The sequence below is a fragment of the Puma concolor genome, chromosome D4, assembly GCF_028749965.1.
Source record: "Puma concolor isolate L17-30 chromosome D4, mPumCon1.1.hap2, whole genome shotgun sequence".
In the NCBI taxonomy this organism is placed as follows: domain Eukaryota; kingdom Metazoa; phylum Chordata; class Mammalia; order Carnivora; family Felidae; genus Puma; species Puma concolor.
In genome coordinates this window covers 82,186,291-82,211,531 of record NC_141679.1, presented here as the reverse complement: position 1 = coordinate 82,211,531, position 25,241 = coordinate 82,186,291, and the positions used below count along the sequence as shown (strand labels likewise).

General features: G+C 51.0%; 1 protein-coding gene across 2 annotated transcripts; it reads right to left on the bottom strand.

Moving 5' to 3' along the window:
- Positions 1 to 3,595: 3,595 nt before the first annotated feature.
- PTGS1 (prostaglandin-endoperoxide synthase 1) lies at positions 3,596 to 24,887 on the bottom strand. Of its 2 annotated transcripts, XM_086683936.1 has the most exons (11): positions 24,787 to 24,887; positions 24,595 to 24,693; positions 17,700 to 17,816; positions 17,177 to 17,317; positions 16,832 to 16,975; positions 14,563 to 14,744; positions 14,367 to 14,450; positions 12,379 to 12,625; positions 9,937 to 10,223; positions 6,048 to 6,195; positions 3,596 to 4,730 (listed from the first exon to the last, which is right to left on the bottom strand). In XM_086683936.1, exons 1-11 carry the CDS (start codon positions 24,791 to 24,793, stop codon positions 4,375 to 4,377), a joined length of 1,812 nt encoding a protein of 603 aa, XP_086540062.1. In that variant the 5' UTR covers positions 24,794 to 24,887; the 3' UTR covers positions 3,596 to 4,374. The 2 variants fall into 2 exon arrangements, with proteins under 2 accessions (XP_086540062.1, XP_086540061.1); XM_086683935.1 differs by having other exon boundaries at positions 24,595 to 24,808.
- Positions 24,888 to 25,241: the final 354 nt, after the last annotated feature.

Here is a 25,241-nt window from a genome sequence, read left to right as displayed (position 1 = left end):
CGTTTTTTATTTATTTTTGGGACAGAGACAGAGCATGAACGGGGGAGGGGCAGAGAGAGAGGGAGACACAGGCTCCGAGCCATCAGCCCAGAGCCTGACGCGGGGCTCGAACCCAAGGACCGCGAGATCGTGACCTGGCTGAAGTCGGACGCCTAACCGACTGTGCCACCCAGGCGCCCCAGCCAATTTTAAATAAGTGAAACAAAAATAACAGCTAAGATCAAGATTGTGAGGAAAGCGTTTTATTGTAGTTCCCGTAAGAGTGCTCTATAAAAGCATCATTGAAGTTTTAATATTCTTTACTGTCATTCACACAAAACTATTTTAGTTTAAAGTCCATTTTTATAGGAAAAGCATGATTAAGCAGGAAAGTGGGTTGTGGGCATATCTGACATTTTTGACACCTTTTACTCAAGTGGTATTAGAACAAGTGGACTGCGTGTATTCTTTGCACCTAGGTGCACCAGGTGTCTTTGCACCTCTAACCTCTACTGTTCAGTACTTCTGGAATTTCACTTCTTGCGTGCTTTGCTTGCAATTACATTGAGCTGCTGCCAGGTCGACAGTGGTGCCACTGTGTTTTTCTTTGTAGTGTTCTAGGGCTAGGGTCCACAGAGGCAAAACAGACCTAAGAATACTCAGATCCACTGAGGTAGAACTTCCATGTCCCCCATGGAACACCCTTCCTATATTTCCCATATTATATGTCCCTCCTCCCCAAAGTGCAAGCCAGAAAACTCACCTTCCCACCCTTTCTTGGAGCTGGAGTGCAGGCATGGGTGCTAGGCCCCACTAATCAGACACAAAACACAAATGACTTTAATTCTAAGCAGAGGAAAGTGGGGAAGCAGGCACCATGCAGAACGAATCCACTTTCTGGCGGAGGTGGCTGTAGAAGCTGCCAGGTTTCAGGGGCAGCAACAGTAGAGTTTTGGCAACAGAGGTGCAATCTGAGATGCCTGTGTCCAGTGGCAGGAGCAGAGGCATCTTTACTGGACCAGGAGCCACTGTTCCTGGGCAAAAAGCCTCTGAGCCTAATTCTCTGGTCCTGCCAATGGTTCCATGAGCTGTGCAGTGACCCATAATAAATTCCTTCCTGCTAAAAACAGGCAGGAGGGAGTTCTTTTGTTTGCACTGAGAGCCCTGAGTGAATTACCCACTAGGTTCTCTAGAGAAACAGAAGCAATAGGAGGTGATAGATTGATGATGATGCCAATGATAGATAGATGATAGATAGATAGATAGATAGATATAGATGGCTTTGTCTTTAGGAATTGGTTCACACTTCATCAAGTCTGAAATCCATATGTCTGGCTGCAAACTCAAGCAGGAATTGAGGCTCTATTCTTGAAGCAGAATTTTCTCTTCTCTTGGAGAACCTCACTTTTTACTCTTAATACCTTTCAGCTAAGTAGGTGAGGCCCAGCCATGTTATCAGGGTAATCTTTGCTTAAAGTCAACTGATTGTAGATGTTAACCATGGCTGCAAAATACCTTCACGGCCACACCTTGATTAGTGTCTGATTAAATGAGTCCCGTAGCCCAGCCAAGTTGACACATAAAACTAACCATCATACCCACCAGATCAAGATTCCAGGAATGAACATTCATTTTATGAGCATTAAGAGGCTTCACTCTGAAGGAGTTTCCTTGATGTATTTGACATATGTTTCTACATGCAAAAATTTCACACACAGTTGTCTGTACAGAACAAAGTCCACCTAAGTTAGGTACCTGCATCCAAGAGAAGTCTATCCCCTGAAGCCATCCCACCCTCCCAACCGCACATCCCTCCACCTGGCTCCAACTGCTGTCATCTCTCAGCTGGACCATGGCCACAGCCTCCTCCCCATTCTTCCAGCCTTCGGTCCTTCCTGCTCTACTCTCTTGCCCACCTGGCACCACAGTGCTCTTTCTAAAACACTAGACTGATTGTGTCTCCCTCAATTAAAATTCCTTTCAGAACATCATAGTGCTTCTACCATTTCAGGCCAACAGCCATTAAGGTTTGGCTGCAAGCAATAGACATGAACTCTGACCAACTTAAGTGAAAGAGGAATTCATGGAGCAGCCCCCAGGATGGAAGGAAAAGCTAAGGTCTTGAGAAGGGCAGGAACTCAGGCTTCCCTAGTGACCTTGGAAGCAAGAACTAAGGGACAATCTTTCTGAGCCCAGCTGTGGGGAATGAATCAGTGGGTTGTTTCAATCTCTATGTAACTCCATTCAGGGGCCAGTTTATAAGGAGAGGGTGTCTGATTGGCCAGGACTGATTCACAGACCCAAACCCTGGCCATGATAGAACACCAAAAGTGGAATTAAAGAGAGGGTGAAGATTCTCAGGCAAAGTAAGGTTATTAGCAAAGAGGGGAAATAAATACCAGGTAAGCAAAGACAAGACAGCCATTTCATGCACACTTCTAGCAGCCGAAGGATCCCTGATCATCAGAGCAACTGGGGGGAGCTGACTGCATTCTTTGCATTCAACAGGACCAGGAAGGAATGGCTTAAGCAGTCCCCAGCCAACTAAGGAGAAACAAGGGCTTTCTGGACTGTAAGACAGGAAGCCCAGCCCCAGGGATCCCATTTTCCCTCTTTGTTTCTGGGCCATTGTTTTTCCTAAAGAACTCTAAGCCCAAAGTGAGGAGAATGAAGGAACTTTCCTAACCTCTTACCTTTCCCCTCTGCCCTGTCCTCTCCTGGCTAGCTATGCGGAGTGGGTGGTCTATGTGGCTGGGAAAGGGTCTCAAGTCTTAGGGGCCAAGCAAGGGAAGGCAGAGTAGTATGGGTTAGAAGGGAAAGCATACTCACCTTGCCTTTGTCTTGTTTCATTATTTTTTTATCATCTGCTCTAGCCCCAGTGGAATGTGAGCTCCACACCAACAAAAGCCTTGTCTGTCTCAATCACTGCTAATAGCCCCAAGCCTGTAGCAGTGACTGATGTGTAGTAAGCACTTAGCAAAATCAATGTGACTGAAAGCATAGCATGCAGTAGCTACACCCCACCTTCTGCCTCTGACCCTGAGCCAGAGAGGCAAGATCAGGCCTGGAACTGAGTTAAATCAGGAAGAAAGAGGAATTTGGATGGGGGAAGAGCCCAACTCCAGATCCAGCCACACCTGGGTCCTGGTCTGGCTCTGGCACCTGTGAGGCATGCCACTTGACCATCCTGAGTCTCAGTTTCCTCATTTTTGAAATGAGGATTATACCACGTACTTCATACTCTTGGGTAAGAATAAATGAGAAGTAAATGTGGGAAATTGGCACACAGTAAGTGCTGTCCTCCCCAGATGCCCTCGTCTCTGCCCTTGTATTCTTTGTAAGGAAGGAAATTATTCTAATCAGATGGTGGGTACTGAATGCTCTGTCTCCTGGGGCTGGGGAGTTGTGGATTTCAGGAGAGCAGCCTGGAAGGGACAACGCCTGACCCACAGTGGGAAATGGAGATCAGTGGTGGAAAAGCTAGGTGATGACAGGCTCCAGGGGCCCTAGTGGAAGGTCTCAAGACCTGCCCATCAAGCTTGCAACTAGGAGAAAGGCCACACCAGTATCACCTCTGCTTCTGGAAATGGGATGAAAAGTGATACATAGCAGGCAATTTGGAAAAAGAATTTTATTAGCTTCATGAGAAACAGCTTCCATGAGTCAAGACATGGATGGCGATAGAACTCTGGTGGCTTCCAACCAATGGCCTGGAAAGAGCCCACCTGTTCTCCCTCCTTGGACCAGGGTCTAAGTTGGGGTCCTAAGAACACCCTACTTCCTTGCCCCCTCAGTGCAGGCACAGAGTTGGGAAATGCATTCTTGTTAGACCTTAGACCATAGATTCTCCTGCTCTGTGGATATCTTACCGAACAGGAAAACGAATCAAATCACCATTCTAGATATTCAGATCAAGACTGATCTGGCATACCAGTCACCATTCTGGATCAGGAACCAGGAGCACAACATTCTGAATTGCCATTTGGAAAATCAACATTCTGGAGGGCCACCCAGAATTCTAGAATGCAAAATGAGAATCCCTAACTTTCTAGATGATTTCGTCAGGAGCTCCACATTTCAGAATGCCTATGTTCCAATTCAACCAGAAATCTGACATTCTAGGTCATCAACCAGGAACCCGGTGTTCTGGGATGCCAAATAAGAGTCGCTCCTAACATTCTGGATGGTCAATCAATAATTCAGCATTTAGAATAACAAACAAGACCACAATATTCCAGATAATGGGTGAGAGACACAAAGTTCTAAATGTTGACCTTGATACTCTCAATGCCAAACCAGATACCCAACATTTAAGACTTTCAACAACCCTGGCCTCAACTTTCTGGGATGACCAGCACAAAGTCCACCCCCCAAGAGTGCTGCTGCTCTCCCCCCTCAGAGCTCTGTAGATGGCCGCTCCACACCAGGCCCATCATCCTGGCGGGGGTCGGGCACATGGAAGGAAACGTAGGGACAAGTCTTGGTGTTGAGGCAGACCAACTTCTTCAGCGTGGCTGTCTTGACCATATTGAAGCCCATCTCACCACCAAATGTGCTTGGCTTCCAATACTCTGGAGAACAGATGGGATTCCCTAGGAGGCCCTTGAGAGAAAAGGGGGCCCCAATTTCTATCATACTCTCCCCAAAGATGGAATTTGGATGGCACTTCTCCAGAAGCAGCCCTGGGAAGAACTCCAAGGCATCGATGTCTCCATACAGCTCCTCCAACTCAGCTGCCATCTCCTTCTCTCCTGCAAGGGGGGAAGCTAGAGTCAGAGTCATGGCACCATTAAGGTTAATGTGGGGAGGGAAACTTCTAGGCCCACCTTTTTCTGGAGAGAGTATGGGACTTCAGAAGAGCAACTGAACAATTGAGTACATGCCCTAACATCTGGCCTGGCTGACTGACACTTCTCCATGGCTGCATCTAGGGAAGGAATGCTACTAAAGAAGGAATCAAGGGCCTGGATGGGCCACCGGACAGCATGTGACCTTGAACAACTCATGTCTCTTCTCTGTGCCCTAACTGCCTAATGGTGACAACAGGGAGACACTATCCATCTTGCTTCCTTCACAGGCAGGTTTCAAGGACGTATGCTAATTCAAGTCCCTTCATTCTTCTGGAGCTCAGAGATGTGATGTAACCTGTCCAAGCTCACATAGAGATTTAGTTATAGTGTTCTCTTCCCCCTCTGGACTGTCACAGGAAATTAAAGAGTGACAGAGATTGTGGTTCCAGAATTATGGGGAGCTCACTCCCCAGTCTATGAAGACCACATATTCACAGATAGTGGCGAAAGGGAGACAGACATTGAGCTTCCCTACCCATTTCCCTCTATAAGGCACACAGTTATGTCACACCCTGCTCAAGCCCTCCCACTGTTTATGACAACAGTTTCCAAACTCTTGGCAGTCCACAGCTAGAATGAAAGAAGAAAGAAAGAAAGAAAGAAAGAAAGAAAGAAAGAAAGAAGAAAGAAAGAAAAGAAAGAAAGAAAAAGAAGTGTATATATTATACACACATACATATAGATTTTTGGCACCATGCAGGCCTACTGAATCAGAATCTTGGAGAGAGATATCTGGGATTTGATATTTTTAATCAGTTTCCTAAGTGATTCTGAGGCAACTGGTCCGTAAGTAGATATTTAGGAACCACTAGATAGAGTAAAACCCCAATTCTTTTACATAGAATCCAAGGTTCTACACAATTTGGCCCCTAACCCCACCCCTCCCCACACATAAGCACCTTGCTCCAGCCACACCCACCACTGTGCCCCCCCCCACCCCCCCCGCTGCAGGTTCATTCTTAGTCCCTTCTGTTCTTCTACCTAGAATGCTTTCCCCCTTGGTCTCCATCCAGAATATCCCTATTTATCTCCTTCAAAGCCATCTGAGAAACCACTTTCTTTCCCCAAGAGGGGTCATTTGTTCCCTTCCCACCCCTCACCTCCCGGACCCTCCAGCACGGTGTTCACACACCCCTCATGACCTCCACGGTCTGTTTCCACCCCCTCACTTCACTGCGAGTCCCTCGAGGGACCCATGTCCAGGAAACAGCTGCTCACCTGTGAGCTCCTGAAAAGACGTGTAGGGTCTCAGGCCGAACCTCTTGCGGTATTCATTGAAGGGCTGCAGCCGCAGCTCACGGGATTCCTTGATGACATCGACAGCCACATGCAAGACATGGTGGTCCATGTTCCTACCCCCACCAATCTGCCAAGACATAAACATAGCTGTGGTCTGAGAGCCAGGCCACAGTATTCTAGAGGAGATCTTCAGGTTAGGAGCTCTTCCCAAGTGCAGACAGAGCATGGCTGCATCCAGCAGCCACAATGCTGGGGACTCAGCCCCAGGTCTGCCACTGTCGTGCTCTTTCAGGAACACCCCTGTGTCTCAGCTTCCTCATTGTTAAAGTGGCAGTGGGCCAACAGGACCTCTCCAGTGGCTTACCAGCCACACTATTCCCCAATGCTTTGCATTCAAGTGAGAATCCCAACATCCTGTTACAAAAGGTTCTGCAAGTTTTAGGTTCAGCAACTAGGATTCCATAAAAGAAATGGCAGAATGGCACCAGCCAGGAGCTCAAGTAGAAGGAAGGGCATTGTGGCTCTGGAAATGAAATCTGGAGGGGCAGAGGGGGTTCTGAGACAGCACATGAGAAACAAATGGATGGACAGATGTTAGTTTTGGGAACTGAAACTTTATGGTATTCTTCAAATCTGTTTTAATCAAAGAATAGAGATGCTTAATCATTCAGCGGGGGTGGGGTGGGGGGGGTGGGGGGTCCTGCTAAGGAGCTTTTTCCTATTGGTTTTCATTCCTGTATTATAGCATCGAGATTCAACAAAATTCTAATGATTAAAAAGTGAGGCACTGTTGGGATGCCTGGGTGGCTCAGTCAGTTAAGCATCCAACTCTTGATTTCAGCTCAGGTCATGCATGATCTCACAGTTTGTGAGTTTGAGCCCCATGTTGGGCTTGTGCTGTCAGCAGCTCAGAGCCTGCTTGGGATTGTGTCCCTGTCTCTCTGCCTCCCCCCGGCTCGCATACGCTCTCACGTGCACTCTCTCTCTCTCTCAAAAATAAATATTTAAAAAATTATCTTTAAAAAAAGTGAACCATTTTTTAATGTTTATTTATTTTTAACAACACTTTAATGTTTTATTTATTTATTTATTTATTTATTTTACATTTTATTTATTCTCAAGTGCACCCGTATGAGTGGGGTAGGGGCAGACAGAGAGGGACAGAGGAATCAGAAGCAGGCTCTACACTGACAACTGCAAGCCCCCCAGGAGCTCATGAACCATGAGACCATAACCTGAGCCAAAGTCAGACGCTGAACCAACTGAGCCACCCAAATGCCTCAAAAGTGAACTACTATTAACTGACCACCACTAGAAAAGGGAAACTCAGAGCCAGAAGGTAGGAACACAGAGTATCATGTCACTGCATTCACACCAGATAAAGCCACTCACGGAAATGCAGGTGACTAAGTCTGTTGTTTCTCCTTCCTTCTGCCCAGGTCTCCTGGGCAGGGAGCAGTCATAAGCTAGCAGGGAGGGAGCTAAAATCTTGCCATGAAAACTATAGTGTATCTACAACTTTAGCTTAACTAAACTTGGAGTTTAACTCCAAGACCAAGGGGTGGTGTAATATCCTGTGAAAGGAGTGAAAATAGAGTTCAGGTAACCTGGTGTGATCAAAAGGCTCCAGAGAAAAATTCTGATTCATAACAGTTAAGGAGTATTGGTCTAAAGAAAACTCTATTGCTTGGGATGAATTGATAATGTCAATACTTAAGAAAGAGTTCTGTTTAAATAGAACAAATATAACTGGGTGGGAAGGAGGAAAATCATAATTGGGTGAAGTCATGCAACTTGGAGCAGAGCAAAGCTAGCAGAGGCCAGTGCAAATGTCAGTTCCACCATTTACAACCTGTGGGACCATTGTGGGTTGATTTGTGTCCCCCAAAGAGATATGTTGAAATCTTAATCCCCACCACCTGTGAATGTGACCTCATTTGGAAATAGGTGTAATCAAGTGAAGATGAGGTCATACTCCCTTAGGGGGATCCTGACAACCACTGATGTCCTCAGAGAAAACAGGGACTCAGGGAGACTCCATGTTGGCATTGGCATGAGGTGTCTAAGAGGATTGTCAGTAGCCAGCAGAAACTAAGACAAAGGCATGGGACAGATTTTCCCCAGGAGCTTTCAGAGAGAGCACATAGCCCTGCCCACACCTTCTACCCTCCAGAAATGTGAAATAATAAAATAAACTCAGTTTGTGGTCCTTTGTTACGGCAGCCCTAGGAAACTCATGCAGGGACCTTGAGCAAATTACTTAAATTTCAGTTCCTTCATATGCAAAAAATGGGGAAGGCAAGATCATTCACCTGATCCCTTGTGGTGACATTAGCAAGATAAAGTATGCAAATCAGTTATCTCAGTGTTGGTCACATGGTAACCCCCCCACCCCCAGACGACAGCCACGTGTGGCGATTATCAGGGGAAGCCGTTTTATCACTGCCCATGCTCTCCTGAACATCCTGAGAGTTGACACACTTATGACTTGCCTTGGGCCAAGTACAACCCCGGGGCTTTTCCCACAGCACCATGGCCGCTCTTTGAAAATGCTTTGGAAACAACACAGCCCCACACAAAGCTGCTATCTCTGTTCATCTCTGTGTCCCCACAGAGAAGAGAGGCCATAAATCAGCCAGAAGCCGCCCATTGGTGGTAGCACATGCTATTCCAATCAAATTACCAGCGGTAGACCTAAATCCACAGGGTGCCACAATATCATGATAGGGCTTAGGGAGAAGGATCAGAGAGAAGCGCGGGGAGCAGGGATAGGACAGAGGAGATAGGGACTTCCAAGCATGGGGGAGGAGAGATTCAGGAGGGAGCTGCTTAGAAATTCCAGGGAACGTGCTGTATTAATTTGTTAGGGTGGCCATAACAAAGTATCACAGCTTGGGGAGCTTAAACAACAGAAATTTATCAGTCTGGAGGCCAGAAGTCCAAGGTCAAGATGTCAGCAAGGTGGGCTTCATTCTGAGGCCTCTGTCCTTGGTTCATCCATGGTCATCTTCCCCCTAAGTCTTCCCACTGTGCATGTCTATACCCTAATCTCCTCTCCGCATAAGGAGATGAGGCCCATCCTTTGAGCTCATTTAACCTTAATGACCTCTGTAAAGGCCCTGTCTCCTAATATGGCCACATTCTGAGCACAGAGGGTTAGGACTTCAACCTATGAATGGGGGGTGGGGACAATTATGCCTGTAACGGAGGCCTGTAATTTGATAAAGACCAACTATGTGAAGACACCTTCGCATATATTACCGTGCCCTGAATGTCCTCACGGTCCTCAAATTGCCATGCCCTCTGACCTCCAGGCCTTTGCCATGCTGTGCCCTCCACCAGGAGCATGATCGTCCCCTGCCATTAACACAACCCCTCTCCCTGGGAGAGCTCTAGCCATCCTTTGGATCTCTGCGCAGACATCATTTCCTTATCTACAGCTCTCCACACTGGGTCACAAGCTCCTCCCCAAGTTCTCAAAGCACTGTGGGCTCTTTGTATTGTGGCTCTTAACATGCTCTTATAATTCTGATCATGTCAGAAGAGCACCTGGCACAGTGCCTTGCACATAGTAAGTGCTCACATGATGTTAGCTGTTCTATGGCTATTGTTCCTCACTAGGGTGTCAGTGGCAAGAGGACAAGGAGCCAAGAACCACGCTGACCTTGCTCACCACTCTATCCCCCAGCACCCAGAGTAATGCCTGCTATTGCTGAATGAACGAAAGACAAGAGGAGGAATAAAGGAATGGGTAAAGGAATGTCGGAGTGGCACCACCCTTATGGAACAGAAAAGCACACTGGGCTTTGGGTCTGGGTCTGTTGCACCCCAGAGCCCATCTGCCCTCCCCCACGTTCCCGAGGCTCACCCGGCCAGCGCTCTGGCGAGAGAAGGCGTCCACCAGGGCCTCGACCCCATAGTCCACCAGCATGGAGGTGTTGAACAGGAACTGCTCGTAGCTGTACTCCCGGGAGCCCACCTTGAAGGAGTCAGGCATGAGCGGGTGCCAGTGGTACAGCTGGTTGAACTCCATGGCAATGCGGTTTCGGTACTGGAACTGGACGCCGAACAGCAGCTCCGGGTCAAACTTCAGCTGCAGGAAGTAACCGCTCAACTGCTGCACATACTCCTCAATCACAATCTTGATGGTCTCCCCTGGGGGTGGGGGGTTGGGCAAAGTCAGGGGAGCACAGGGACTTGGCCACCTGGCTCGGGAGGCAGGCCAGCTCATGAATGGTGCTTGCTTCTCGCTTCTTTATTGTTGTTGGTGGTGAATTTGGGGGGCCACTTTCACTTAGTCTTTTTGTAACAGGGTGTGAAAATGGAGTTTTTTTCTTTTGAAAGAGAGAGAAAGCATGAGTGAGGGAGGGGCAGAGGGAGAGAGAGAGAATCTTAAGCAGGTCCCACACTCGGCATGGAGCCCAATGAGGGGCTCAATCTCACAACCATGAGATCATGACCTGAGCCAAAATCAGTCGTCAGGCATTTAACTGACTGAGCCGCCCAGGAGCCCCAAGAAAGGAGCTTCCTGTCTCATGTTGGACCAATGTCCCAAGACAAGAGCCAAATGCTATTCCCATATTCCAAAGGGATGTCATAGGCCCAGCTAAGCAGGACATGGAAGGAAGTGCCCGAGAATTGGTTTTGTGGCCTTATGGTGATCACCCTCCCACAAGATGTGGGAGTGGTCACAAATGATGAGAAAGTGGAGATTAACTTCATGGGGGCTCTCAGAGTGAGCCTCCAGGAGTGAGGACAGCTTCAGAGAGACCCCTCAGAACTGCCGCAGGAGCAAAAGAGGCAGGCTGAGGATTTAAGATGAATCTAGTCCCATGTACATGTCTTGCATTTTCTTACACATCAGAACTCTCATGAAGAGCTTTTCCTCTGCCCCCTCAGTAACCACCTTCAAGTCAAAGAGGCAGGGAAGAACCAAACTGAACGTTCCATAACAGAATGAAAACTGGTCATCAAGATAGGAAAAAGAACTGATTACTTTAGCCAATTAGCTATGAGACAAACTGGCTTCTAGCAACTTGATCTGGAGCCATGAGATTTGCCATCGGTAAGGTCCAGAGCCTGGTGTCACCATTCCTAGCCTCCCTCTCCCCTCTCCAGGCTTGAGCTGTGTCACCTCATCTGTCTGAACCTCACCTTCCTTCTCCGTAAAATATGCATCGTGATACTATGGATGGGACCATTGGGAATAGCAGACAGAAGCAGCCCGGCCCCGGGCCCTGTGTAATTGGGAGTATGACCACATGCAGGCGGGAAGGAGGATGGCTATGTGTGGGCGTGCGGGGAAACCCCCTCCCCCCACCCAGGAAGGAGCTCCGCTTGCGATGTGGTGCAAGAAGCAGGAGCTCCCGCAGCAGCCAGACCTCTACTGAGTGGCCTTGGAGATTTCACTTAACCTCTCTGAATTTTAATTTTCACAAGGGTAATCATATCTGGTTAATAGCGTTGTTGGGGGAAGGTTAACCGAAGCACTGGACATACAGCTTCATTACCTTTGATCACAGCTTCGACACCAGCTTCCAGCCACAGACTTGCCCTTTCTAGTCAGTCTCCAAAATGCTGGGACTTCAGCACAAGCCCCTTCTCCTTCTTTAGACTGTTGCTATCCCTGATGCCTGGCTCTTCCAGGCCCTAGTGAATCAGGCAATATAATTGGAACCAGCCAGGCCCAGTGATGCCCAGAGGCAAGGGAAAGTGGTTACTGGTGACTCAGAGTGAACACCGTCTGGACAGGGGTGTCAGGGACCAAGCTCCCAGGCAGGAAACCATCTGACATTTTAGGCTGCAGACTCGCCCCCGTAAGGGACACAAAAATATCTTGTCCCTGAGTCACCCAGTAGCTACCAAACTCCAGGAAGGCGGATGCATGCAGAGCAGAAACAGGATTCCTGAAGGCAGGGCAGGCTAGAATCTGACCTGCACACGCTGGGGATGTCACTGTGTGCTTCTGTGGTGGTACAATGGGGAGACAGATGGGGGTAGCTAATTAAATCTGCTGTAAGTCACCATAATTGACCATCACAGCCATCCATTTTCCAAAGGCCTACTATGTGCTAAGTGCTTTTCATCATCTCTACAAATCCTTACAACTATCATTACCCCCAGTGTCCAGATTTGGAAACTGAGGCTCACATAGGGGAAGGGGACTGCTCCAGGTCTTATAGCTGGTAAGCAGAGGAGGTGGGGTCCTAATCTCAGCTCTCTCTCCCCAAACCCCCCTTCCCCCCACACACCCTGCTTTTCAGGATGGAGGACATGACCTTCCAGGACAGGGCTGGTCTGGAGTCCTCACCGATAAGGATGAGGCGGGCCGTCTGGAAGAGTTGCTCATCACCCCAGGTGGGGTGCTCAGCCTTCAGCAGGTCACACACGCGGTTGTGCTCACGCAGCCAGAGCGTGGCATAGAGCATGAGCCCGGGAAGCAGCCCAAACACCTCCTGACCCACAGCCATCTGGCTCTGGGGTGGAATGTTTCGTGGGTAGTGCATCAACACCGGCGCCTCCTCCACCGATGGCGGGTACATCTCTCCGTGCAGCACCTGCGGGATGGGGCCGCCTGGCAACCTGGGGACAGGGCAGGTGCCTGCACCTGCCAGAGCTGACACCCTCCCTTCTGACAGCTGCCCATATCACTCAGGGCAACTGCCCATCTTCTGTAACCCAGGCTGATGGTTCTAGCCGATTCTAGTTCCTAAATCTTTCTTAGAACGGGTCCCTTTCTCTCTATCCCCACTGCCACCACCTGCTTCTAACCCACTCTCATCCTCCATGCTGACCCCTCTCATCAATGTCTCCCTACATTGACACTTGTCCTAGACAGCCCATTCCCAGTACCACAGCCAGAGTAATCCTTTAAAAAAACAAACAAAACCCAAATCTAGTATCATGCCCTGGCTTCACACCCTTCCAAGTTCTCTCTCTGCTCTTGGCAGAAATCAGAGATACTAAATGCGGCCCCACAGGCAACTCCACCCTCGCCTGCCATCATTTGGGTGTCCAAGCAGCCACACTTCCCTTCCCTCACTCCTCCGAGCCACACCACCTGCTTCTCCTCTCTAAGTCCAGGCACTGCTAGCTGGAAAGCCGTTTTCCAGTCTTGGCTTCCTGAACTCATCATCCCTGCAGCTCTTGGTGTATCTGAACTTCCCAGGGAAGCCTGCCCCGCCCTCTGAACACTCACAGAGCTTTTTCCTAGCGAGTGATCACAAGTGTAATTGATTATATGGCAGCCTTTTCGATCATTCAATAAATATACACCGAGGGCCTACTACATGCCAAATATTGTTCTTAGCCTTAAAGATTCAGCAGTGAACTTTGGGTTTGGGTTTGGGTTTGTCTAGATTTGTGTGGTCCAATACGGTAGCCAGGAGTCACGTGTAGCTGTTGAGCACTAGACATGTGGCTGGCGTGAATGAAGAACTGAATCTTTAACTTTATTTAATTCAGATTTACTGACACTTCAGCAGTTGGAAAACCTTTAAGTATGCTCAGAACAACGTGAGCACGTGAACCTGCTTTTCAGCTGTAACTTTATGAAATCTAAGTACAGATCAGATTATCCCCAATGAAAATTTGGCATCCCAAGTGAAATGTGCAATGAATATAAAATACAGATCACATTTCAAAGATTTAACATGAAAAAAAAGAATGTGAGCTATTTTATTCATAATTTCTGTATAAAAAATAATTTCTGTATCAATTACACATTGAAATGATAATATTCTGGCTATACATATAGGGTTAAATAAAACATAGTATTAAAGTGTTTCTTTTTACCTTTTTTAATGTGGCCACCAGAGAAACTGTAATGACGTGTGTTGGTCACATTGCATTTCTGGTGGACAGTGTTAGTGCAAACAGAAAGTCGTGGATCTGGCATCCTAGTGTGTGGGTGTAGCCCTGATGGGCTGTGGGTTCCTGAAGGTCAGGGCCCATTAACTATCCTGGTCACTGCTCCACTGTCTGTGCCAGGCACACCATAGTGTCCAAATGATATGGTGGAAAAATGACAAGTACATATGCAGGCTGGAAATGTTCATCTTCTAGGAGATGGACACCCCAAAGTCCACCCCCCAGGAGAACATGAGAGGCTGTGTCTGCTCCTAGTGTGCTTCCCTTGCCCGGCTCCTTCCCCCAGGGTTCATTGTCTCTCCTCCTCACACACATCTCCAGCTCCTGCAGCTGGTCCTTGTAAGACGCCACTCAGGTCCCCCAGTGGCCTCTGCCAGGGAAGGCCACGGGAGGCCTTTCCCACTGCCCCATCTGCAACCACAGTGCTACCTGGTATTTGAGTTTCCCATCCTTAAAGAGTCGCAGCTGATACTGACGTTCCAGGTTGTCCCCATAAATGTGGCCGAGATCTACCTGAGGACAGAAAGAGGGTCCGGTCAGCGGACTGGGGTGCCGCCTCAGCGATGGTGACCTACATGTGCTAAGTTAGGCCCAGAGAAGTCCTGAGCCCCTCCTAGGTACTCACCCCGTGTCCCAAGGCCTTGGTGAAGCCAGGACCCATCTTGCCAGAAGTTTTGAAGAACTGGTGGGTGAAGTGTTGTGCAAAGAAGGCGAACATGAGGTTGGTTCCTTGGGGGTCAGGTATGAACTTCCTCCTGAGCAGGAAGCGATGGCCCAGAATCTGGGCATCTGGCAACTGCTTCTTCCCTGGTTGGGGAGGTAGGGAAGGGCAGTAGCTGTCTGATGTCTCAATCTCCCTGCCCCACAGCCTTCTGGGCTCACTGGACCAAACTGGTCCACACAGGAAGCCAGATCAGCCTTCCTCCTACCAGATGGCCCCTTGTACCTTTTCTACCCTAGAAGTATTTATGGGTGAAATGGCATGATATTTGGAATTTGCTCTAAAATACTTCATTAAAAATAAGGTAAGGGGGATAGATGATATAAGATTGGCAAATTATGGATATGTATTGAAATGGAGAAATGACTACATAAGAGTTTATTATACTTTCTTCCCAACTTTTGTGTGTGTTTATAACTCTGAAAAAAGTTAACCAAAAAGAAAGAAGAAAGAAACATAAATAAAACATAAAGAAAAAACAAAAACAAAAAGGATCTTGGACTCCCTGGCCCTGGAGCAAGGTAGCCTATGTTTGAATCTGGGTACGCCATTTGCTGACTGTGTGAACATAGATAAGTCATTTTACCTCTCTGAGCCTCGATGCCTTCATCTGTAAAATAGGGCATCTGTAAAATACCTATTTTATGCAGTAGTTTCAGGAGTACATGAGATAATGTAAGCATGACTGAGAACTGGTGAGATGGGATCTTGTAAATCAAGGATCAGTGAACTTCAAGCTTTTTCTGTAAGAAGCCAGATAGTCGATCTTTCTTTCAGGTTTTGCCTGAAAAAGCTCTGTCACCATCCACTCTGCTTTGCTGTTGTAGTGGGGAAAAACAGTCACAGATGGTACCTAAGCAAATCAGCGTGACGAAGTTCTAATAAAACTTTATTCCCAAAACAGGAAGTGGACTGGATTTAGGCTGTGGGCTGGAGTGTGCCAACCTATTTTAAATATGCCAGTCTTTCTGTCTGGGGTAAAGACAACAGGTCATCTCAAAGCAGGTGTCTGTCATCATGAGAATTAAGAGCCTTCCTTAATTATGTCAATGTCAGATGCATTGGTACCCAATGCCCATACAGAAAGGAGTAACTGAATTTTTGTGTTTTGGTAAAGGCACCCTTTCATAGTACCTCAAGCAAGGCTCAGTGTTGAAGGTTCAAGATCAAGAGAACCTCTCTGGATTGAGATGGTCGATTGGTTTCCTCCATCAGGCAAGGAGATCAAGCACCCCAAAGGAAACTCACCAAAAGGGAAGTTGGAAGGAGTGGTCTGCACCCTATAACCTGGACTCACCCCTTGGATTAACATTGAACAGGGGCTGGTTCCAGCAAAGTGCTGGCAGAATCCAGAGACTCTGTAAGACCCAGCTATCTGGCAGAATAGTCATGCTTTAAACATAGGAGCTAAACATGTGAGTGCAAACCATCAGAGTAGTGCCCTGAGACCCAAATTAGGACATCAATACCTATGCAAGGTGCTGAGCCCACAAAAGCCCACAACCACAGGGCTGCACAGGACCCAGTGTTCAACAGTGTCACCATGTGGACAGGGATGGAAGTGATGGCAGCAGTGGACCAATGCCTCTCATGTCCCCTCTGTATTTGAAGCAGAATTCATGGCTCTGAACTGAGTAAACCCCTGGGTTTTCAGGCAGTCCGGAGTGGAGTGGAAAGAAGGACTTAGGAGGAAGATCCCTACCAATGCAAACAAGTGGGGTCTTGGGAAACTAAAGAAAAAACTCTGACTTTATGTGTAACCTACACTGATGAAGCATGGTAAACTATTTACATCAGTTAAGAACCAAACATGGAGTCAGCGCCCAACAAATAGCACAGTATTCCTTCCTTCCTACATTTCAACTCTTAAGTCACCCCCATTTCAGCAAGATCCCACCAATTCAGTAGACAAGGTTCAAGCAAAGAGACACCCTGGAAATATGGAAGCACTAGTCTGACTCTGCCACTGACTTCTTAGGTGACCACAGGCAAGAGTCTCCACCACCCCTTCCGATCCTCATTCCCCAGCCCTGTCCTTGTCCATGGTTCTGATATGTTGTATGTATTGCCTTTGACCACCCATCTGGGAAATGGGTCAATAATTGCTTTTTCACCTGCTTTTCCCCAAAGAGAACAGGGCATCTCCTGTGACTCCCAACCCCATCTCCATTACCTTTGGTTCCCATGGGCGTGGGGCAGTCTTGGGGCACAGAGGGCAGAATACGAGTATAATAGCTCACGTTGGAGAAGGACTCCCAGCTGATGTAGTCATGCGCTATGTTGTAGGTGGGAGGGCTGGGGATAAGGTTGGAACGCACTGCAGAGGGAGAATATGGTGATAAGGGGGTTCCCATCCCCAGTTACATCCCCCTCCCTGCCTCCTCTTGGGTTGGACTTGTTTAACCTGGCATCATAGTCTCCCAACCCACTCCCCTTATCAGATGCCAAGAATTCCAAGAGCTGGAAGGACTTCCTGCTCCCCAGAACGGGGGTGGGGGGGATGCTACCCTCCACCCACCTGTGAGTACCAGGCGCATGAGCATGTCTCGGATGAAAGTGGCATTGACAAACTCCCAGAACCAGCGCCCATGTGTCAGCAGGAAGTGGAGGAAAGCGGGGCTGGGTCGCAGTGAATTCCGGAGCCAGGTCCATAGCTCGGCTGCAGGGACAATGGGAGCCACTCAGTTGGGCCTCCTAGTAGGACCAGAAGTGGCCCAAGTGGAAGACAGGAACCGGGAATGAAGCCAGGACAGAACCGGTCAGAACGTACGGGGCAGAGTAAGGATGGAACCTTGGAAGAGATGACACATGACAGAGCCAGAAGCAGATGTGAGAGGGCAGGGGACAGGGCGAGGGCATGAGGTATGCCAGGAGGGAGAGCTCTGCTTCAGCCGGGTCAGGGAGAGTGTCAAAGGTCAAAGCCAGGCAAGGAAGGAAAACAGGCTAAGGCCAGAGACAAAGGCAGGAACTGGGGGTCTCAGGACAAGCCCAAGGGAACAAGGGAGCCCAGGACAGGAGTGGAGTCAGGAGGCCCGGCTCACGGATGGTGCAGTTGGGGCCAGAATATCCCGTGCGGGTGCAGTCACACTGGTAGCGGTCAAGGCCGAAGCGGACACAGATCCCCTGGTGTTGGCATGGGTAGTAACAGCATGGATTCACTGCAGGGGAGAAGCAGAGATCAGAGGTGACTCGAGGATGACCTCTCAACCCCTGTCCTGTCCCCGATGGGGAAGTATGGGGTCAGACATATGGACTCAAGTCACAGGTCTGTCCTAACTCACTTGGTGGCCCTTTCTGGACTTCAGTGTTCACCTAAGGGTCCTCTCTGCTCCCAAAGTTATGGCTGGAAGCCCCAGGCCCTGCCCTGTTCAGACCCTGTTTTGGTCTCTAGCCTAGTCCACATGGGCCCCAAAGGGCAGTCCCCGCCTCTTCCCTGATGCCATCAAAATAGGGCAGGGGGAGGGCGCCTGGGTGGCGCAGTCGGTTAAGCGTCCGACTTCAGCCAGGTCACGATCTCGCGGTCCGTGAGTTCGAGCCCCGCGTCAGGCTCTGGGCTGATGGCTCAGAGCCTGGAGCCTGTTTCTGATTCTGTGTCTCCCTCTCTCTCTGCCCCTTCCCCGTTCATGCTCTGTCTCTCTCTGTCCCAAAAATAAATAAACGTTGAAAAAAAAAATTCAAAATAGGGCAGGGGGAGAGTTCAAACACCAAATTATGACACCAAAAGTTAGGAAACAACTGATAAGACACAACAACCACAGGCTTCTAGAGCATTCACTTCTTGCCCAGTCAGAGCCCAGCACCAAGGGCTGGGTTTGTGAAGTTCAGGAAAGGGATAAGGATGGGAGGGTCCTCTCAGACCAGCCCACAAACTCTAGGTACCTGGACACTGGGAAGATGAGATTGTCCACCATCCCTCTATTTTTGTAGAAGTGGGGGAAGAGCAGGAATCATAATGCCCACTTGCAGATGGGGAAACTGAGGCCAGACAAGGCAAACCCCACACAGGTCACCCAGCAAGTCACACCAGACAAAACCAACCTTCATTTACACCATACCACCCCCACCCAAGACTTGACATTCAAGTCCAAGGAAAGAAGTTTCCCAGAACCCTGTGGACAAAGTGTGGGTTTGAGGGGATCTCAGCCCCCATTTCTGATAGGCCCAGCCTTGGCCTATGTCAGAGCATACTCTGGGCTCAAGGATCTTGAGGATGGTCAGGCACCAAGGGACAGGGGAGATATAGTTGGAAAACCCTCCTGAGGGGGTGAGTGGAGCTCTGGCATCAGCCCTCCTGCCTCTTGGAGAAGTCCCCACCAGGAATCTCTCCTTATGTCTAACCCAGGTCTTGCTGACCACAGCCCCTTTGCTCGAATCTGCACTGCTTTAGTGATTCTTCAACAGCAGAGGTAGACTTCTCAGAGCTCATTCAGTGTTCATCACAGCTCAGCAAAGGAAACTGAGGCCCAGGGGGAGGCGGAGGCTTGGCCAAGGACACAGAACGGAGCAGGACCTCCTGCAGACCCAGGTCTCCTGGATCCTGGCAGGGGCTGCTTCGCCAGCTTCACACAGAAAACACCAGACTCCCTTCTGCAAACACACTTCCTTATCTAGGCTCAGAGCCAACATTATAGGGAACGCCTATTCTTTGTACAACGGATTATTGGGGGCCAAGAGGGTAGCAAGAGGTGGCAGAAGGGTGTTGTGGTTAGGGGGCATGGCCCTGGGCAAGGACCAACCCCTCCACTCTTAGCCTCTTCACTTGGCAGCATGGGGCCTAGAGAATAGGGTCCTCATGGCCCTGACCCAGGAAAGGGCCCCAGTGGCAGTGCCCCCACACCCCCCTACACACATACACTCAGGCAAGCAAAAAGAGAATCACAGGAATCATGCAAATAGTTTTGCTTAAGCCCTGGCAACTCCCCACAGCCCCACAATGGCATCTCTGTGGCCCCCGTAGGGAGTGCAGAAGGGAGGGGCCTACAGGAAGAGGGCTGGATGAAATGGCCTTATCAAGCTGATACAGGCAGACCCAGCAGGCAGGACGCAGCCTCCCTTCCCACAGCCATGTGCCCAGAAATGCCAAGGGGGGGTGGGGAGTGGGATTATTCCCACTGGGATTACTCACCCCAGTGGCTCAGGGCTCTGGAACTCTCCTCACTGATCCCTCCTGCTCAGGACACTCTACCTACCTGCTTAATACACCTGCCCAGGACCCCCTGTAGCTCCCCACTGCCCAGTCCCCAACCCTGGGCACACAGGGCCCTTTAACCCAGATGGACATCAGTCCTACTGCTAAGCAGGCATAGGAGCTAAGGCCCAGCCCTTCACTTGGCTCAGTTTCCCCACCCTAACCACTGTAGGGCTTTCAAAAGAACCTCAAGAGGGCCTTCTAGCTCATTCTGTGGCAGCCCCATCCCTTAGCCCCAAAGTCAAAAGCTCTCCTTCCTTTTGCCCAGACCACGGTTCTTCCCTAACAATCCCCTCCAGGGCCATCTGACCCTCCCAAAGAGCTCATGCCTTGCCTCCTCAGGAAACCTCCCATGAACGTCCTTCACTCCACTCTGTGTTCCCACTCAACCTGCTCTTCTCCACCATGAGCCCCCAGGGGAAGGGGCAATACTTTCCCCACTTTCTCCTCCCTAACACAGGCCATGCACACACTGGGGCTCAACCCAAGTCCTGGAGAGATCCAGCCACCCAAGGGATCCAGATGTGGTGGCCAGAACGCAACAGATGTTTGCGGAGTCAATAAAATGAAGCCAGGAGAATGGCTACCCCGAGCTTGGCCGAAGATATCCCTCATCTTCCCAGCCCTGGCTGCTGGCTCAGAAGGCTAGCCTGGAGGCTTCCTGCTTCCTGCCCTAGAGTTCTGCCCCAGCTCCTGCCCGCACCCCTCTCCTGCCAAGAGAGGCTATGTCCACGCAGAGGCTCCTCCCTCCCAGACCCACCATCCAACCTTCCCTCCCTCCTCCTCCACGATCTTTCCATAAACACCAGCTGCCCCTGGAAGGAAAAGTTCTCCCCAGTGAGGAAAACAGCTGCCTCTGGGGCCCCAGGGTGTCCGGGTGAGCAGAGCGGAGTCTGAGTGTCTCCTCCCCGGGATGCGCCTGACCACGCTGGACTGTCACAGTTGCCGGGAAATCCGGGGCTCTAGCGACTGACCACTCCACAGCCTTGCGTGCCCCCATTCTTTCTATCTGCCTGGCACTCCCAGGAGGGTGCGGAGACGCCCTGCAGGGCACAGAGGAAGAATTCCAGGCTCAGCATCAGGAGACTGGCCCAAGCCCCACTGCTTTGAAGTTCCAGAGCTAAGACTTGGATTCCCTCTCTTTCCCTCCCTTTCTCTCCCTGGAGGTTTCCAGGCCTGGATCTGGGAAAAGGATGGGGTAGGAGAGGCACTTAGATCCACAAGCTGGGAATGACCTCAGAGGGATCACCATCCCCTGCCACAAGAACTCTGGGAACTACTCACAAAGAAAGGCCTCCCTTCAGTCTAACTGAAGTCTGGCATGCTTTCATGCCGGCCCAGTTCTGTGCTCAGTGGAGGACACCCTGCATAATAAGCCGTCCAGAAAGAGAACTGGAGAGGTGCAGGCACCGAATCTACCAAGTTCCCAGCACAGGGCCAAGTGCCAGGTAGGTGCTGGGGGAAATGTATCAAGAGAGCGGGAGAGCGGCTGCTCTTTACTGGTCGTGTGTCTTTGGGCAAGTCCCTTCCACTCTCTGGGCCTCATTTTTCCTGTGTCTCCCAGAAGGGGGATGGGGCAGGTGGGCTCTGAGGAGGCCTCCTTTGCAGCCTCCCCTTCTTTATTATTTGCATCAGTATGAATCCCCTGGCCCAGAGCAGAGAACCTTGCAACTTGGTCTCACTGAATCTTCAAGCCACCCCGGAGGTGGGGTCGATCAGTATGCTCATACCGCACACATTCCCACAAATAAGAAGTATCCAGAACTGCTCGGCTCCAGAACTTTCTGAGGATTAAGGCAAGGAAATGTCCCTCAGCCCAGGAGTCAGAGCCCCGGGCACAATGAAGAAACACCAAGTCCTCCAGGATGCACAGACACCAGGCAGCAAGAGGGACCCTTAATGGGACTGAACTGAAATCTCTTAAGAATAATATTTAGAGAAGCTCCAGGAGCTTGGCAACCAAAGAGGAAAAAAAAAGGCCCTGACTAGCCAGACCTGGGCCCCAGCCCCTACACTCAGCCAGGCCAACAGTCAGGGGCCGGGCACCCCCACACCAGGCCCCAACAGCTGGGCCCACAGCTGGAAGAGCCAACTGGAGAGGAAGCCCCCTCATGGCCCACAGACCCGGCTGGCGCTGCAGATAGGAGACGGCAGGCAGCAGGGAGGCCTTGGCACAGGCTGGGTTCCCCTCCCCATGGGCCAGGGCTAACTGGCCTCAGGCCCCTCTGCCTAGCACAGAGCTCCGATTGCCAGGTCACGCCGTGTCCCTAGCCAAGGAGAAGGCACTGAGTCAAGTCCAGGGGCTAGAGGGGATAAGTTTGAGCATTAAGACTCCCATGGCATGGCCTTGCCCTCCAAGCCTATCTCCTCCCCCACACGGAGAAGCCAAAGCAACAATGTCCCCTGTCACCTGCCCTCAGCTGAGTCTGCAGCCCTCCTTTGCCGGGGGTCGGCCTTTGCTGTACCTCTGAGGCACAGGCTCTGGCTTCCCGGAGCAGATGCCCAGACATCGTGGACCTCAGTTCACTCACAGACTGGAAGCACAAAGTACTGCTGCACCCAGCTTGTCATCGCTCTGTCCTTGACCCTTGCAGCAGCCTCTTAAAGGTTTCCTGGCCTCCAGTCTCAACCCCAAGTCCCCTATGCAACCAAATTACCCTCAGGCCCGAGTCCTGGCACCTCACCCACATTGCCAGCCAGCACCTGCCCCTTGTCCTACGGCTCCCTATGCTCCTGCCTGCCTCCCGAGGTCCAGACCTTTAGACTCCATCTCTGCCATTGCTTCTATCAGAAAGACCTTACAGGGTCTCACAGTAAAGCCTCAGAGCACTTACCAGCACTCACCACCTCCTTCAGGGTCCAGGTCAAACGTCACCACCTCCAGGATGTCTCCCTCGGTTCCTCACACTTGAGAGGGAACTTCTCCCCACCCTGAGCCTCACACACCCCTGTGCGGCCCTCACCCATGGCCCTGACCCCTTTGGATGACAGTCTGTTGGCGTTTCTGTCCCGTATGAGATGGCGGGCCCCTCCCGGCCCCGTGCCTCCAGCTCCAGCCAAAAACTAGCTTAAAGCGAGCCATTGGGAATGTTTGTGGAGTGAAAAGAATAATTCCATTTAAACACTTCTGATATAAAGATAAGTAGAAAAGACAAAAACAAAACGGCACAGACCATGGTCCACTGGGTGTTAGTGAACACACAGGAAGACGGGCAGACCAGCCCTTCGTATCCCCATCCCCTTGGATGGGGCCTCAGAGGAAGTGCTGTGCTGATCCATGGGCTGAGGAGTCAGGTCACTGGGGCAGCCTGGTCGGCCCTGGCTCTGCTGCTGGGGTCTCAGACAGATGGGCTCTCCCCTCTGGGCCACAGAGCTCCCTTCTGTAAAATGGGTCTGACACGTCTCCCTGGCAGGGCTGTTGTGAGCACCAAGAAATGGAAGCCCATAGCTGGGCCTTGGAAACTGTAAAGTGCTGGCCACATGAGTCTTCTTCTTCCCACTAACTGGGCCTTTGCTCATACCCAGTCTCTGGAGCACCCCCCATCCTCTTCCTGGGTTCCCCAAATGCCACCCACTCAAACCCTCTCTCTCTCTAGGAAACCTGGTCTGATTCGCAGTCCACATAGACATCTTTCTTCTCTCCTCTGAGCACCAAATCGCCAGAGCATCACAACAGAGAGCTCAGCCCCTTTCCCCACCCGCATCCTCTCTTGCCCCTATTTTACAGATGGGAAATGGAGACCCAGAGAGGGATGGATCATACAGCTAGATGGTGAAGGAAGCTACGTCCAGGCCTTGCACGCACGCACATGCGCACACGCGCACGCGCACACACACACACACACACACACACGAGCAGTAAGCTGGGGGAGAGAGGCTGGCTAAGGGTGGAGCTGAATTCCTCCACTTGGAACCTGATACACTCATGGGGAGGGGGGTGCAGGAGTGGTGGAATTTTACAGGATCTGACTTTCCCCATCATCTTCTGGGTGATGAAACCAAGGAGGGCAGTGGTGGGGGGTTGGGGGAGGAGGGGGACTGTCTGTGGAAAGAGTTTGCAAAGTGCCTAGAGCAAGACAGATTCAAGTTCAAACCCTTAGACCACCATGTGCTGAGCGAGCTAGAGAGAATTACGGCACCTACCTGCGCCTAACTCACCTACCCATTGGGTGAGGATGTGAACCTCGGGGAGGCAACCCAGCTCTGTACATAAATGTGTTTCCACTGCCCCCCTCCCCGGGTCTTCCCAGAACGGCTGCTGTACCCGGACCCTCACCAAGGGAGACCTTCTATCCCCGGGCTGAGAATCCCCATGGGTTCCCAGAAAGTTAGAGGCTGGACAGGTGCCTGCTGCTTCCTCAGAAAGAGACCCCCAGCCTCACCCCCCGCAGGAAACAACGGGGTTGTTGGAGAAAAAGGCAGCCTGGACAGCTGGGGGCCCAGAACAGGTGAGGGGGCCGGAGAGGGGCTGTCCGTTCTCTCAAAGCCGCCGTGAGATCCCAGTCTGTCCTCTCCATCCTCCTCCCCCGCAAAGAAAACCCCTGTAGAGCCCTATCCAAGGCCACACACCCCTGGGGGTCTCCAGAGAACCCCTCTCCCGCCGACTCAGGGCCCTCCCCCATTCCAGGCACCCAGAGCAGAAAGGGGAAGCTGGGCTTGCCCGAAGGGAGAGCAGGGGGAGGGGCCAGGCCAGGGCTCAGGACTGGAGGCTCCCCGGGGTCGGGGGGGGGGGGGGGGGGGGCGCCTACCCGGCGCGGGGGCCCGGGAATCCGCGGGCAGGACCTGGGGCGGCTGCAGCAGAAGCAGCAGCAGCAGGAGCAGCGGGAACCGGAGCAAACGACTCCTCCCTGCAGAGTGAGAGACATTAGGGCTGAGTCTGGCATTCAAGGCTCCGCCAAGGCAAAGGCGGATTCCTGGGGACACCCCGGGGTCGGACTCACGGCTCATAGTTCGGCAGCGTGGCTGGTGCTTGCGGGATGTAGACGGCCAGCTCCTGGGGTGCGTCTCTGCCCCGAGCTCTGGCCAGCCCGGCCCGCCCCCTCCCCACCCATTCCCTGGCTCCACCTCTCCAGCCAGCTGTCACCTCGGCAGCGCCGCCGCCCACTTACTTCCTCTGCTCCCGCCCTAGCCAAAACATTTTATTAATTATTCTGATTGCAACCAAAGCAGTTTTTCACCTGAGACCCGTGAGGCATGTGAGCCTTTGAAGCCCGGTGGCACCAGAACGGTATCCGTTTGGCAGATAGGAACCTGAGGCCCAGGGATTATGTGCAATGCTGAGGTCACCCGAGGCTTCAGGGCAAAGCCGGGAGAATGCCAGGCCAGAGGCGCCGGCCTGAACCACACACCTTGACCCCCAGAGAGGAAAGGGGGCTCCAAGGAGCAGTCCAGGCTG